This window comes from Athalia rosae, chromosome 4, assembly GCF_917208135.1.
Source record: "Athalia rosae chromosome 4, iyAthRosa1.1, whole genome shotgun sequence".
Classification (NCBI taxonomy): Eukaryota; Metazoa; Arthropoda; class Insecta; order Hymenoptera; family Athaliidae; genus Athalia; species Athalia rosae.
In genome coordinates, this window is record NC_064029.1 from 10,498,272 (window position 1) to 10,513,327 (window position 15,056).

The following is a 15,056-nucleotide window of genomic DNA, read 5'->3' on the forward strand; positions in this document are numbered from 1 at the left end:
TGAAACTGAAACTGTCATAATTTGGCCATGTCCATATCTGTATCATGAAACAGTTTCTTGAAAATTTGTAAACATCAGATATTGCTTCGTCGGTATATACATATATATCGGTATATACATAATATTTCAATTCTCGCTACAATTGAAAAAAAATTATATATCCTGGGTCCTTCCAAATTTTCAATTTTTTTTTCTATTAATAAAGTATCGCATATCAGAATTTAGGAAACATTGTTCAACATTTTATTTCTTTTTTTTTCAAACAAGTATCTAACATTGATTTAAGTCAGTCAATATATCATCTGCATACATGTATCTACTGCAGTCTGGCATCCGAACAGAAATTCAGTTTAAAAAAGTTATTCTTTCAGAAGATCTGTTTCCTCCACACTAGCCACAAAATTGTTAGCAACGAAGCTTTGCATGCATCAAACACATGATGAGATTATCGGGATAGATGATATAGCTTTTGTCTCTAGCATTCGTTAGCTCTGTGAGGCGCAGTTTGCTGAGCGTAGGTCTTCAATCGTCGAGGTTTTGCGACAGCAAGAAGTTAGCTGCAAGGTTTTCATTTTTTTCACAAGCGAAATAGGCCTGAAGAGCAAGGTGCTCGGGAAATCCTAGTGCCTTCAGCCTTTCAATAGCTTCCCTATCTTGTGGCGTTACTTGAATGACACCTGCTCCAGTACCAGCCCCAGCGCCAGCGCCAGCACCAGCCCCAGCACCCACTCCGGCACCGACACTTCCCGTCAGCCCTCCTTGAGCTACTGCAGCGGCTGCTGTCGGCGTTCCTTGAACTGGTCCTCCGGTGGCACCAACTACACAACACAATAAACAACAATGTTTGAATTTCTCTCAAATTCTGTATCTCTTCGATACACCTCATGAAATCACTGAAGTTAGCTTATTGTTAGTATTCCCGAAGCATTTTGACTGAAAATTGAAGTTTGTGAAATTCTAGGGTAACACACATTTCAGACTCTTGCAAGATCTCCGAAAATTAAGAAAATTAAATACCAGGTTCGTTGAGCATGCTAACAAAGGCTGCCTGATTCTGTGAAATCAATTGCAACAGGGCTGGATTGGTTTGTCCAATCTGTTGGAGTACAGCATTCAATAATTGCGGATTTTGTTGAATCACTTGACGCATCTGCTGAAATTGTGGCTGGGTTCGTAGGAATGCCAAGGGATCCTGAGCTTGGTCCTGAGCTTCAGGAGGGTCTTCAGGTGGGTCCTCGAACAGCTGAGCTGGAATTCCAGTTAAGAGATACTCCACTGCTCTATCCGGATTGTTAAAACTTGCCCTCAGTGCCTGTTCTACCTGTTCCCGCTCATATCTATCTCAAACGATAAGTTAAAACACTTTGTTAGAAACCAAACAAAAGTCGGTACAGATATATAATCCGTAGAGCGAGATATGTAAATTTTACTAACCCCATATCCATAATATTATTGACCATGGTATTATATTCTTCCCCCATTAGCAAAGCACTCTCGGCTTGGGCTCCTGCAGGTGCTACTGCAGCTGGTGGATCGAGCACAGCTGGTGATGGACGAGGAACTTCCGGAGCTGCAGAAGTCACAGTGTCTGCTCCTGGACTGCAATAGCACAAGAATAGATCTGAACAACCATTTGGTCTGCAATTTTTTAACATCAATTTCATGTGAAATCTGTGGTTTCAGATGACGATAGGATACATTGGTATCATTGACGTCAATTTGGTGATGAACAGCAATGTTTTAAAGCCTTCATGCAGTTTGTACACGTGGTATGTATCATATATATTTTTGATGAAGTAGGCATAAAACTTCAGTTTTGCACCTCTGAAGGCGTAGAACAAAATTTTGCAAAAATCATAATTTTTTGCTAAAACGACTAGTTCTGAGTGTTGTTTTGCAATGACATTTTTTTTTTTACGAATAATTATACACATATTCAATAACTTTCGAGTCTATTTCCAGTTAATTAGGGGGACTCCGCCCCTCAGGGACTTTGCTCCTGCGCCCCCACCCGTGGCTCCGCCCCCAGACCCCCGTACAGCTGTGTGGTAACGGTTCAATTCCATTAATCTATACTATCTAGTGGGCATTTTCCGCCAACTGCATCAAAAAATAACGTTTGCAACTCAGGCATAGAATTTCTGCCTTTGGCACGATCGTGCCACATGCAGGCCAGCGTTACCGGCCTTTGTGTACAGCGATCGCTACTCGAGGCGTACAATCCTGTTTTACGCCCTTGTTGCAAAAAGCACTATTTTACACTACCCCCACATTGATTAATAATTCTCAAGATGACTACCTCTGTTTTAATGGGAGCAATACAAATATACCTAGCTGCTCTGTGTTCTTTGTTATTGTCACCATCTGCACGTTGTTCCTCGCTAGTACTCGGCCCAGCGCCAGCCTTAGGTTTAGTTACCATAACCACAATGAATTTTTTTTCATCAATGTTGTACGTAGTTAAGGGCTGCTCATCGGTCAATATTTTTCCTGTCAACATAGAAGTTCAGTCAAAATTCTGTTACGTCAGCGTAGTTTCATTGAGGAATAATATCTTTTAAAATAGAAGCGTAAACGCTTGGTGAGTCACGTATCAGACCTGCCAGAATATGGTGAGGTACAGTAAAATCATGATGACATTAGGAATTGAAAAAATATAGGTTATGGTACGGAAATTGGCCTACCTGCGTATATAAGTTTTTGATGGTGAGCCGGTAAACCTTTTTGAACCTCAATCTTGTCTTTCAATTCTTTAACCTGAAACAAGTATAGAGATAATAGTTACTCAACGATTTACAGAAAAGAAAGTCACAAAATTGTCGGTCACTTTTAATGCAGTTTTTACTCACCGTTTTCGAGGGATCAATCTCGACGGTGAACGTCTGTTGTTGAAGATTTTTGAGTGTTATAATCATTTTAAATCGTCAGCTTACACTATGGGTCTAATTAGTGTAAATTGAGGGCGAGTATCCTACCGATCTCACGAAATAAAACGATGTTTTGATAGAAATTTTTGCGCTGATGATTCGGCGGTCGGAGATTCTGAGCGCCATCAACGTTTTGACAACGTAATCCAAGCTGTAGCAGCAGCAGGAAACAGATTTTTTTACCATCCAATACGCCACGGTTGAGGTACGTAACCACTCGACAGACGGTCGTGGTGGAAAAAATGAATTTCTTTTTGGTTTTCAATGACAAGAGGTTTCCAAGAGGTATTGAGACGGATTGTATGTTCAGTGTCGGAGATAGTATGTCGTACGGATGTACGTATGTATGTACATACGTTTGTACACCTATGGTAGAATACACTCAAAAGTGGCAGTAAATTTTCACCGATAACAAAACCTCCATACAATAGCTGCATTGACTAGTTTCTCCAACCCGCCACTGTATCGTCAGCGAAGAAATATACTGACCTAGTGGCCAAATCAGTAAACATTTCGCAAATGGTGTAGGTGGAGTTTTCGTGTGGTGTGTCGTCAAATTTTGCAAAGAAATTGAAATTCCCTCAAGATGACGAGTATCACCGAACCCACTACATTGCCGAAAACCAAAAAACCATCTGGTGAGTGATAATTCTTGTTATATGACCGATTTCGGTTGACACGGAGAAAATGTATTCTAGAACGTATCTGACAAGTCGCGTGCAGAACTGTCATTACGTAATTCTCATGACACATTATTGATTTTAGACTCAAATATCACCACTTCTTAGCCATTTAGTAATCAACTTGATTGCGTTATGCGCCAAATTTCTTAAAGCGGCCGTGTGTAAAGGAACTATATATCAATGTCTCCTGACCGTAGATCATTCAATTTATCTATTAGTCTGTAACCTAACCTAGATCGGAGATGGGATAAGATTGATTTCTTAGATGCTTTGTAAAAAGTCGATCTTGTAACGACGTAAACGCGAAACGGATACCCGCAGTATCTGAATACATTCCTTTTGGTCTTATCCATTTTTTCAGATAGCGCTTTCAAGCAACAACGACTTCCTGCTTGGCAGCCCATCCTCACAGCTGGAACTGTGCTTCCAACTTTCTTTGTAATAGGAATAGCTTTCATACCAGTTGGCATTGGACTGTTGTATTTTTCGGATGAAGTCAAGGAACAGACTATCGATTATACGAATTGCAATTCCAACAATACAGTGGCAGGCAACAGCACCAAATGCGCAGACATTATCGCTCTGAATCCATCAGCAGACTGTTATTGTGAAATTGACTTCAAACTACCAATAGACTTTGGTGGGAAAGTCTATATGTATTATGGTCTAACAAATTTTTATCAAAATCACAGACGATATGTGAAATCTAGAGATGACAATCAACTTTTGGGCCAACTAAGTTCTTCAGTATCCAGCGACTGTGCACCGTTTGCATATAACGATTCACAAGTACCAATAGCCCCCTGTGGAGCCATAGCAAATTCGTTATTCAGCGACGAGTTGACGCTATGGTCGGAAAAGCATGGAAAATTTGTTCCCTTATTAAAAACTGGAATTGCTTGGCCTTCGGATAAATCTATAAAATTCAGAAATCCTCCTGGGCATTTGGAAACGGCTTTCCTCGGTTTTGACAAACCTAAAAATTGGGTCAAACATATTTATCAACTGGATACTGAGAACCGTGAAAACAACGGGTTCCAAAATGAAGATTTGATTGTGTGGATGAGAACAGCGGCGCTTCCCACTTTCAGAAAGTTATACAGAAGAATTGACTACTCTCAAAATGGCTTCACAGATGGTTTGCTGGCTGGAAATTACAAACTTTACGTAAAGTATTGTAAGTAATAGTCATTCAACCATATGAAGTGATGGTATCAATCTATATTTCTTCAATTTATGATCAAACAAACAATAATTGTGACGGCTTTCCAGTTCTGAAATATTTTTCTCAATTTCAGCATATCCCGTATCAGCATTTGAAGGTACCAAGCGGATGATATTGAGTACTACATCACTTTTGGGGGGTAAAAACCCATTCTTAGGTATCGCCTATATAGTAGTGGGTTGTGTCTGTCTCGTGTTGGGAATTGCATTACTAATTATCCATATCAAATGCTCTAAGAGGTGAGTAACTTTTATGAGTTCCCTTTTTCAAATATTCAAAACATTTGTTTCACTGATTATGTCCGTAGCAGTGACATGAGGGTATTGTTAAAAGAAGAGTGGTGTAACTGAAATGGTTTATGTAATTCTCGTCTTATAGTCCTCAACTACTACAAAGTACTCTGAAACATTGTCAATAATGTTTCCATAAGATTTCCGACCCCACTGCCTTTAAGGTCATCAATGTCAGAAGACGGATTAAAAACTTATGCTCACACAGTGTCATGAATATATTCTTTTAACTGAACCATGGATTTCTAGGTCTGCACTCTGCTTTTAAATTGTATCTAAATTAAAACTCAATTTGGAACTAGTATATGCTTTCTAAATTTTGGTTAAATCCTTAATTTATAAAAGGAATTTGTGTACTATACATTTGGTGATCGTTTAAAAAAATTTTCAATTGATAAAGTTTTGAGGCAGGAAATATGTACATATTTTATGAAACAGAAGTACATACAATTCATTGTTATAATATTGTACGTGTGTATGTTGCGCAGCAAACTAATGTAAGAGGGGCTCCCAGAAAATATGATTAGGGCTTCCTAGTTGTTCTTGTAAGTGTTTGTTGAATCGTCTTATGTCTCCCCAAAATTTTTCAGCAAATAAATGCAAACCAAAAACCACTGAGTTCATAGTCTGCTTTCCACACACATTTGTTAGCGCCAAAAGTTCTGATACATTTCAATTCCTTGAAGGATCATCTTCTCTTCGTTTTGTCATGTAGCTTCGGTTCGTACGTTCAAGTGAAGTTTAATTCGGTACTTGAATTCAATGACAACCACACGAACTTCTTAACTTCTATTTTTTCTATACACGTAAGATTTATCCGCAATTGCCTGATTCCATAACTACTTAGCAAATTTTTATAATCTTGTATTTTTGTAACTCAAATATTTCTATTTTCATGGATAGAAATATTGATTAAAAATTTTTTCAACCAGAACAAGGAGCTGTAGCCCTCAGTGGATTCTAAGTCCTGCCATTTTGTTTAAATTGCTTTAAAAAAGTTCAAGTGCTATGACGCATGTTACTCCTGGAATTGCTCCTGTAAGTGTATGCATTGCAGCGTATAAAATAGGATGAATATTTCCAGTTTTTAATGAATATCAAATGATTCAAACATTACAAACATCACAACAGATTGAATGAGAAAAATAAATTCCTTCAAAATGGAGATCATTGTAACTGATCACTTATTTATTCTTTTGGGTTTCACCAGTCTTTAGAATCATTCCTTATTTATATTATCGTCTGGCCAATATTGATTATTTAGCAGTCAGGAATGCCTCCTGAGTCAATAGAGTATTCCGACTTGAGATGAGTATGCAATTTGCGATTTGCTATTCGTCCATAAGAGGACCTGAGTAATTATCACAAACCCAATGCACGTATTGCAGCAGGTTGAATGAAATATGTGTGAAAATGAATGCATTTTTCGTTTTTAAGCACAATTATTGCATGGATTGTACGATAATGTGAACATTGTTATAACTAAATAACCCATGAATAGTAAAGTTGGGTTTAAAACCCGTATTAGTACTATAGTTTCAAATTTAATCATGATCCACAAGCGACTGCATGAGAATGCAGCATTAAAATTATGAAGCTTATCATTAGGCTGATATTGAGTAGGAACTTGGTACAGAAGTAGGATTTCAAGTAACAAGTTGATTAACAGAGAATGCTTGCAAAATTGACGAATTTTATTTCGTAATGTCATTTGGATATTACAAATAGGTACAACTATTTCATCTATAGATTAAAATATTAATTACCCTTCTACAGATATGGCTGTGGCTAAAACGAGAGTGTTATTTTGCAGGTACTTTATGTAATTATTGTACATAGCATAAATTTCCTATGCCTGTGAACGTTTCACCAACATTTGCTTGCTATGAAAAGTCATAACTAGACATTACTCTATTGACCGTTCAATATTTTACAGTACAAACCAGATGATCAACGTTAACTCCAATACACCGTACCAATGAGGCACTCATCACACGTTATTCGTTCACATTGAACATCTACCAATTCCAACATTCAGGTGTCGGTGAAATTTTTATCAATGTTTAGCGCTTGAGCTATGTCATAGTATTGCTAGCCAGTACAGCACAGAGGTCAGTGACACTAAAAAACCATCTCTTATTTGCCTAAGAAGAAATTTAAGTCATAAAAGCCTTTAAACTGATGTTAAATTAGCTTGGAATTCATATAATATTTATTCATTCTTGTGGTTATGTGAGGCCGAGCGAGCAATGCATTGTGAAATTTCTAAACGTTTGCGGCACGTTCGTTCTTGGCAAAACCTAACTTAATTCTGAATAATCTTTGCTGTCAATTTATGATATCTAATCGACTTATTCGGCTATAGCTGATTACTTTTTTTTCAACTTTTAATCAATGTAAAATGCTTAGTATGGCCTGTATTAATGTCGTGTATCAAACATACAATTTTTGACAATTTACTGTTGAAATCAAATAAGAACAGCAGGTATCGCTAAGGCCATACCAAGTTTGTAGATATAATGTCTAGTTATCCATAGAAATCTTGAACAAGTTTGAAATAAAAATTGATAAATTGTTTCCTGACTCACTCCAGATGGATATAACTGTAATGTTCTATCCAGAATTCTAATTCATTCATCAACTCCTAATATTCGATTAGGAGTGACTTTTATATAATCAATGTGCCTCTGCATGTGATAATTTAGGATGACTCGTTATAATTATCTATTTATATGTATATTGCAATTTTCTATGACTGTTCCCACGTTATTTATAACACATTGGCATCATTTCAGGTGCACAAATTACCAGTATTTTATTTAATAGAATCAATTTGAATATTTTACCTTCAAGTTATAAGTTAGTTGAGTAAGTAAATAGTACTGTAGTTAATTGTCAACGACGTAATAAATTGTCTGAATTGATAATCTTGAAACCTTGTTTGTTTTCATAACCTGTAAAAAAACATTCTGACCCGGATTAGCCATACATACACCGCATACTTGATACGCGTACCAAGCACCAAATGGCGAACCAAATCATTTGGTGCACACGGTATAAACAGTTGCGTATCAGGTTAGTCTTTTTTTTTTTTTTTAATTCCAGCAGGTATAACTCTAATGAGTCATGTCCCAAATAAACTGTATATTCGTTTAAACTCAACCGATTCTTCTCTCGTTTAATTCTTATTTAATTTCCTTGTTATTACTACTGTTCTTATAACTAAACACTTAAGTTATCCTTAACTTAGTTTTTATCTATTAAAAAATTAGATTCGTATAGTTAGTCCAGTTGCAACTCTTAAGTTTGATATTTATCTGTATGTAATTCTTATTATCACTAGAATTCTTTTAATTTCTAGTTTATTTGTTTTATTTATTGAAGTTTTAATTTATATTTTTATATTTTGTTTCAATACCCCTCTCCTCCCCCTCTTTCTTTCTTGTGTCTGGTCCAGCCTGCAGGAGAGTTCAGAGCGGACGTCAGAACCCGGTCCCTGTTGGGATGTTGCCGCGGCTTCCTTCCTGTCCGCCTTCTTCTTGGAGGGAGATTACAAGATAGTAACAGAGGATCGACTGAGACAACAGAAGAAGGAAAGGTTGGTTAGACCTCCATGTTATGGAAAATGATGTACCCTAGCAATCTAATTATTATATTTGGGTTATCTGAATGACATAATTTGGCCACAGAGGTGTTGACAGGAAATTGGTTTGATTCTAAAAATTGTGTTAGCTCAGGGCGGCCTCTTTGGTATCGAGGACAGAACCATATCAAATGCGCAATCGTTTGGGGACTAGTTTCGCACGAGCACATTTCGGAATTAATTATTCCCATTCTGAAGAGGTGGGCTTTGCACTTCGTGTGGCCCGACTTTATCCTGTTCACGATGCCGATTCTGCGCCGATCCAGGCCTGAATGCCGAAACCAAGGATTAAGTTCAAACGGTCCTGAGTTGGTGATAAATTCTCTGCCCTTGCCCGAGGGCCCGGAGGCATATTCACTAATGTAACTTTTCATATATTTGATTTTTTCCTTCGTATATTTACGAAATAAATCAGTAGAGTGGATGAGGTTGTAGTCTATGCCTGGTTTTTTGCTTGCCGCTACTGCAATTCTATCAACAATGTCGTTACCTATGATTCCCGAGTGGCTAGGTATCCGGATAAGTTTTATATTTTGAGCATAATCAAAGGCCTTAGCCAGTTCAGATTTAATGAAGGCGAAAGTGTTAGGCAAATTAGAGTCTAATCCTATGTGATTTAGTTTGGTAAGGCAACTGAGTGAATCGGAGCAGATGACGATTTTGTTTTCCGATTGCCTTGGAAGAACTAGTTTGATAGCCTCTGCAATGGCTAACGCTTCTGCGGACAACTTGAAATTGCGCACCCCATTTGCACATGCGCGATCGTCGGCATTTGTTTCGCAGAATGTCCAACAACCGATCCGATTTCAGATTTAGCTGTCAAATACAACGACCTAACCTGAACTTTTCGATGAGTGTATTTCTGTCGACATTTAATTAATCTCTCATTCAATTGATCAATTTTATTTGATGCTATGCCACCCTACTTATCTGTGTCTGGTTTTGTGTCGCATTATTCACTTGACACAACATACCTCAGTCATATTTAAATACGGCGATCTCAGCTGTATTGGTGATCGACAATTTGACAGCTACAGCTGAAATCTGAGGCTGTTGGTACAACACGCTAGCAGATGATAAATTCGACTGTCGTTTTAGTTCACGCTTGCGCACAAAATCTGGGTGCGCAATTTCACGTTGTCCGCTCTGTATATGGAGGTGAGATGATTCAACCGTAGCGCCTTGATTTCACCCTTCTTTTCGTGAAAGACTCCTAGACCACATTCATTTTTGGCTAGGTTCACTGAACCATCCGTGTATATAGGATCGTAGTCTTTATATTCCTGCCGAAGGATTTTTTGAAGATCTCGTTCCGGGTGAGTAGAGCTTTGAAGTAAACGACCGGCCGTGATGTTTATGTCCAGTTTCCTAAATTGCGACCTGTAGCTAATATTAAACGTATTTAATTTGTCAGACTTCTCTATAAGTTTCTCAATAGATCTTATTTGTTCCCAGCACGCAGTAATTATGGAGGATCTGTTGCCTCTCTGTCTGGGATTTTGCGAATCCAATACATGGCTTTGACAGTTTTCCGATGGTGAAATTGTTCCTAAAACTGCATTTTTTCGTCAAGAATCTTTTCGTAAGTTGTTGGATCCTGCCGCCAATGTTCGCTATGCCACTGAGGTGATGTAACGTGTTAATGGGGGTGGTTTTCAGTGCACCCAGGCACATTCTCAGCGCGCTGTTTTGAATGACATTAAGCTTATGGAATATTTTGGGATTCCCCGCTGGGAGAAGATAATTGCCCCATTCGAGGCCCGGTCTGATCAAGGCCTTGTATACGTTGAGCATGGTTTCGGGGTGAGCCCCCCATTGCATAGAGCTGATGGTTTTCAGAATGTTGACCAATTTTTCGGCTTTGCTTTTAACGACGTTAAGGTGAGTTTCCCAAGACAGCTTATAATGCCATGTTACGCCCAGATATTTGGCAGATACCCCATTAAAGATCTTCTGGTTGTCAAGAGTCACATAGCAAGAGTTGGGTGGAATATGTTTGTTGTTCCCGGAGAAAATAAGCAGTTTGGTTTTAGTTGGCGAAATTTCTAGCTTATTAAGTTTAAGATTTGTTTGCAGTTGGATTAGGTTTTTCTCCAAAGCCTTCATGACCCTATTTTTGGAGTAGCTTTTATTAAATATTCTAATATCATCTGCAAACGCAGAGAGAGATATATCTGGGTCTAATTTATCCTGTATATTACGGATATATATATTGAAAAGCGTGGGACTGAGACATGAACCCTGAGCCAGATCCTTATTGGAGGTGCCCTGGAAAATCTCCTCGTTGTGAATGTATCCATGTATTTTTCTATTTTTAGAACAGTTGAAGACGTATTGAACTAAGTGCTGTGGGATCTTGAGGTCTACCAGATGTTGAATTAGTAAATCCGAGTTGACATTATCGTAAGTGCTCTGGATATCGACAAATAGCACCCCGGAAGTCAAGCCTTGATGTTTAGCAATTAGGGTTTCTAAGTGGAGATTTATGATTGAATCATGGCACGATTTCCCCCTCCTAAACCCATTAAAGTTGGAGGGGAGGATTCCCTTATTCTCTAGCCACCAAACAAGCCTATCATTGATGATTCTCTCAAGGATCTTTTGTAAGCAAGATGACATAGCGATAGGTCTGAAGCTTGTAGAGTGGGGTTTTTGGATGAGAACATTATTAAGTTCTTGCCATTTTGTGGGAATGATTCCGTACGCCAGGGTCAAGTTAAAATACTTGGTTAACCAACCTATAGCCTTGGACGGTAACTCCTTTAATAGATCGTAGCTGATTAGATCTCTACCAGAAGAGGAACCCGATTTGGCCAGGTCTATAGCCTGACGGACTTCGATAATAGATATGGGATCATTTAGAACTGGAGAAGAGTCCCTATTGTATTGGATATTAAAATTCGTTTTTCTGACTTGAGGCAGGCAAATGTTTCTTAAGGTACGTAAGGCTTCTTCATTGTGATTGTGTAGGTTATTAGGGGTAGATGGTTGGAAACCATTGAGGTTTTTGTTTTTAAAACACTTTAGCCCGTTCCATATGTCCCCTAATTTTTGGTTAGGGTTCATTTTGATGCAAAAATCGATGTAATTCTTAGTTCTCTTAGACTTGAGGGTCTGAGACGCCTTTTTAGCGATGGCATAGTACTCATTTAGATTTTCATCATTGCTGTCAGCTAGGTATTTCTTCATGGCCTCTCTACGAAGAGATATAATACTTTTGCAATCTTTGTCCCACCAGAGAGTGTTGCAGTGGTTAGTTCTCCGGGGCTTGTGAGATCTGTCATCGGGAATGATAGTGCCAGCATTTTTTGCAGCAGAGATGATGGCATCAATGAAGAAGTTGTAGGAGTCGTTTATATTCCGGAGATTGAGATTGTCCTGGTAAGCTCGTTGCTCCATATTCTCCCTGAAGAGATCCCAGTTAATGTAACAAAGGCCTATTTTTTTTTTGGTTATTATAGCTTGTGGACTGCATTCAGAAATAGAAATGAAGATGGGAAGATGATCACTGAGGCGAGAATCCTTCAACGTGGACCATGCTACACGGGGAGCTAAAGATGAGGATGTTAACGAGATGTCTGGAACACTTTTTCTATTGTGCTCGATATGAATTCTTGTGCTCTTGCCAGAGTTAGCTATTATGAGGCTCGAGTGGGTGATTATGTCCGCCAGGAGTATGCCCCTGTGGTTGATGAGATCACTACCCCAGTTAAGATGGTGGGCGTTGAAATCTCCCGTTATGATGACGTTCTCTAGCAGACTAATGTCGTCTATGAATTTTGCAAGACTTCTCCTATCAATAGTCACATTGGGGGGAAAGTACAAGTTAATTATATTGAGGTTTTGATTGTTGAGTCTAATCGATAGGTTGATGGTTTCGACTCTGTCGGGAGTGCTTTCAATTGTGAATGTGTTGTATCTTGAGTTATTTTTGATATATATCACTAGACCGCCCCCTCGACCAGCTTCCCGGTCTTTTCTGACGTAGTTGGAACCTTTCATTCCGACCCGAAGATTGAAGTCGGCCGTGAGGAATGTTTCAGAGATAGACAGAATATCACAGAGGTTCAGTAATTGCGAAATTTCATTTCTTTTGGAGTGGAAGCCCCTGCAATTCCAATTAATAATGTTCAGCATAATTGAGGTAAAGCGTGGATTTGTCTGTATAGAAATTTAAGTGTGGATACTGTTGTTGTAAAGATATTGGGGCAAGCGTCTCTCGGTGGCCGATATCTAGGCAATATCGCCTCGAAAGGCCCCCTTTTTCCCCCTCCTTGTCCAGACTCTGGTAGGCTAGCTGGCTACTAGCAGACCTAGTCCTGGTGGGCCTGGGTTACGAGCTAAAGCGTGGAAGTATAAGTTGGAGGGCTCGTACGGAACTAAAATTAATAAGTAACCTAATCGTATTGTTAATTATGTCTGTGTCTTTTATAGTTCCGAAACTGGCTGAGGGTTGCCACCTGTAGAAGAATTAGGCTAGGTGGACTCCGTATTGAAGAGACTCTGCAGCTGGAACGGATCCTCCGAAGGATTTAACGTGCAATGAATTGTTAGAGCTTCAATAGATTTATAGGTGGAGATTAACTCGTGTTGGGGTCCCAATTTATCCGAAAGCTGGTCCAGCATACGCGTTGAGAATTTTTGAATATAGTTGAAACCCGACTTTCTTATTGCCTCTTGGAACGATAGTTCAATGAACTGGTTGGGGGAATCCGATTCCAAATTAACCTCTTGTTCAGTAGTAGAGGTCCTTATATTAATTTTCTTAGAAGTAGGAAGGAGAGAGTTATAGTAATTCGTAAGATCAGATTGTAACATTGATAATATGAATAAATAACAAAAAATTGTATATAGATAAAATTGTTTGAGAAAATGTATAAATTAAAAGTTTATTAATAAATCGTGGTAAAAAAAAATATAAAATAATGAATGAATCAACATGAATTGTATGACGTGTATAAAATAAAAATATGAAAATTAACAAAAATAATAAATATGACTGTACTCAAATAATTAAAAATTCGACGATGCCAATAGGGCGTATAAAGAGTGACATGAAAATATCAAAATAAAAGAATAAGTATACGTACGAATTTATATAACAAAACAAAGATCAATATAATCGGCCTACAAAAGAATAATAAATACATGTAAAATAACTAAAAGACAACACAAGAATGAGATGAAAGAATGAAAATGAAAATGATTAGTAAAATTTCGAAAGTGATGATATCGTGACCGTTTTAAAATGGCGTTGTCAATCCTCAGCTAGTTCGTCATCCAAGATCTTCCTCCTTTTCCAGGCCTTCAGGTATTATATAGATTTGTTCAGTCCGTGATATTAAAATGCAGGCTCCAGGTAGCAAACATGCTCGAAGTATTCAGGTTTTATTTTGAAAAAGAAATGTAAAGATGACGAATGTATGCTGTGTATGTGTGATGTATATCGAAGAATGAGGTACAGAATTATGTATATTGAGGTGATCACCGATCTCGAGGAAGTCCTTTTAAACTATGTTCTTTCTTGCCTTGTACCTCTTATTACTCCCACTCTTCGCTCTCTGATCCTCAATTCCCCTTCCGACATTCTGTCGATCATTTGATGATTCGTTACAAGATGAAGAAGCTATTAAATTTGACTCCTCGACGAGGATGTTGTATTTCACTAAGAAATTCTCCTTGACAAGGTTCTTGGCCTCCTTGAAGTCAATTCCAAGTTGGGTTTTGATGTTGATCAGCTCCAGGTTGAATGCGTGGAATATACAATCTTTATCGCTGGCTTGATGTAGATCGCCACAATTTGCGCATTTAGGAGAGTCATCACAGTCCTCATGTGTGTGCGATTGTCCGCAGTTCCCGCATCGGATCGTGTGCCTACAGGTCTGGTATATGTGTCCGAAATGTTGGCACTTGAAGCATCTCTTAACCTTAGGAATGAACTCTTTAACCTCCCTGAGGTTGAAGTAAAGGTGGACAGATTTGGGAAGATCCGTACTGCAGTAGATTTTAGAAGCTCCTGTGCTTTCCCATGTTACGCCACCCTCTGAGGAGGTGGTTCTCTTTTTAAGAACTTCCGCTTTGAGTATTATTTTAGCCGATTGCGAGTCAAGTCCTTCTAGGACATCCTGATTATTAAAGTCCTTGGGTAAATCCGTAATTATACCTACTTTAAAGATGGACTGGTCGGGGATGATTCCTACCTAGGAGGAGTCAATCTCAGGTATTAGGGTTTCCACAAACTGGTTTGCCTCTATGAAAGTATGAAACGTAACCACTATTTTTTCAATA

General features: G+C 38.4%; 2 protein-coding genes and 1 long non-coding RNA gene across 13 annotated transcripts; 1 reads left to right on the forward strand and 2 right to left on the reverse strand.

Annotated features, from left to right (window-relative positions):
* Positions 1–220: 220 nt before the first annotated feature.
* LOC105693003 (UV excision repair protein RAD23 homolog B) lies at positions 221–3,059 on the reverse strand. Its single transcript, XM_012412621.3, has 6 exons — positions 2,850–3,059; positions 2,685–2,757; positions 2,331–2,490; positions 1,435–1,599; positions 1,018–1,337; positions 221–818 (listed from the first exon to the last, which is right to left on the reverse strand). The coding sequence occupies exons 1-6, from the start codon at positions 2,913–2,915 to the stop codon at positions 523–525; spliced, it is 1,080 nt and encodes a 359-aa protein (XP_012268044.2). The 5' UTR covers positions 2,916–3,059; the 3' UTR covers positions 221–522.
* Positions 3,060–3,370: 311 nt separating this feature from the next.
* LOC105693004 (cell cycle control protein 50A) lies at positions 3,371–8,060 on the forward strand. Of its 11 annotated transcripts, XR_007277960.1 has the most exons (6): positions 3,371–3,565; positions 3,972–4,787; positions 4,909–5,074; positions 5,614–5,670; positions 6,902–6,938; positions 7,062–8,060. XR_007277960.1 is itself a non-coding variant. In XM_020856396.2 (5 exons), exons 1-4 carry the CDS (start codon positions 3,514–3,516, stop codon positions 5,624–5,626), a joined length of 1,047 nt encoding a protein of 348 aa, XP_020712055.2. In that variant the 5' UTR covers positions 3,371–3,513; the 3' UTR covers positions 5,627–5,670; positions 6,902–8,060. The 11 variants fall into 11 exon arrangements, 8 of the variants coding, with proteins under 8 accessions (XP_020712055.2, XP_012268047.2, XP_012268046.2 ...); XR_007277958.1 differs by having other exon boundaries at positions 5,143–6,938; XR_007277959.1 differs by lacking the exon at positions 6,902–6,938 and having other exon boundaries at positions 5,143–5,670.
* Positions 6,799–9,623, reverse strand: LOC125500596. Its single transcript, XR_007277980.1, has 2 exons — positions 9,259–9,623; positions 6,799–8,700 (listed from the first exon to the last, which is right to left on the reverse strand). It is a non-coding gene; the product is annotated as an uncharacterized LOC125500596 (long non-coding RNA).
* Between the last annotated feature and the right edge of the window lie 5,433 nt (positions 9,624–15,056).

Coding starts and splice junctions, on each gene's coding strand:
- LOC105693004 (XM_012412622.3), top strand. CDS start 3,514: ATGACGAGTATCACCGAACCCACTACATTGCCGAAAACCAAAAAACCA. Junction 3,566..3,971: donor GAAAACCAAAAAACCATCTG/GTGAGTGATAAT, acceptor CCATTTTTTCAG/ATAGCGCTTTCAAGCAACAA. Junction 5,075..7,061: donor CATATCAAATGCTCTAAGAG/GTGAGTAACTTT, acceptor AATATTTTACAG/TACAAACCAGATGATCAACG.
- LOC105693003 (XM_012412621.3), bottom strand. CDS start 2,915: ATGATTATAACACTCAAAAATCTTCAACAACAGACGTTCACCGTCGAG. Junction 1,600..2,330: donor AAAGAACACAGAGCAGCTAG/GTATATTTGTAT, acceptor GTGCTATTGCAG/TCCAGGAGCAGACACTGTGA. Junction 819..1,017: donor TAGCATGCTCAACGAACCTG/GTATTTAATTTT, acceptor TGTGTTGTGTAG/TTGGTGCCACCGGAGGACCA.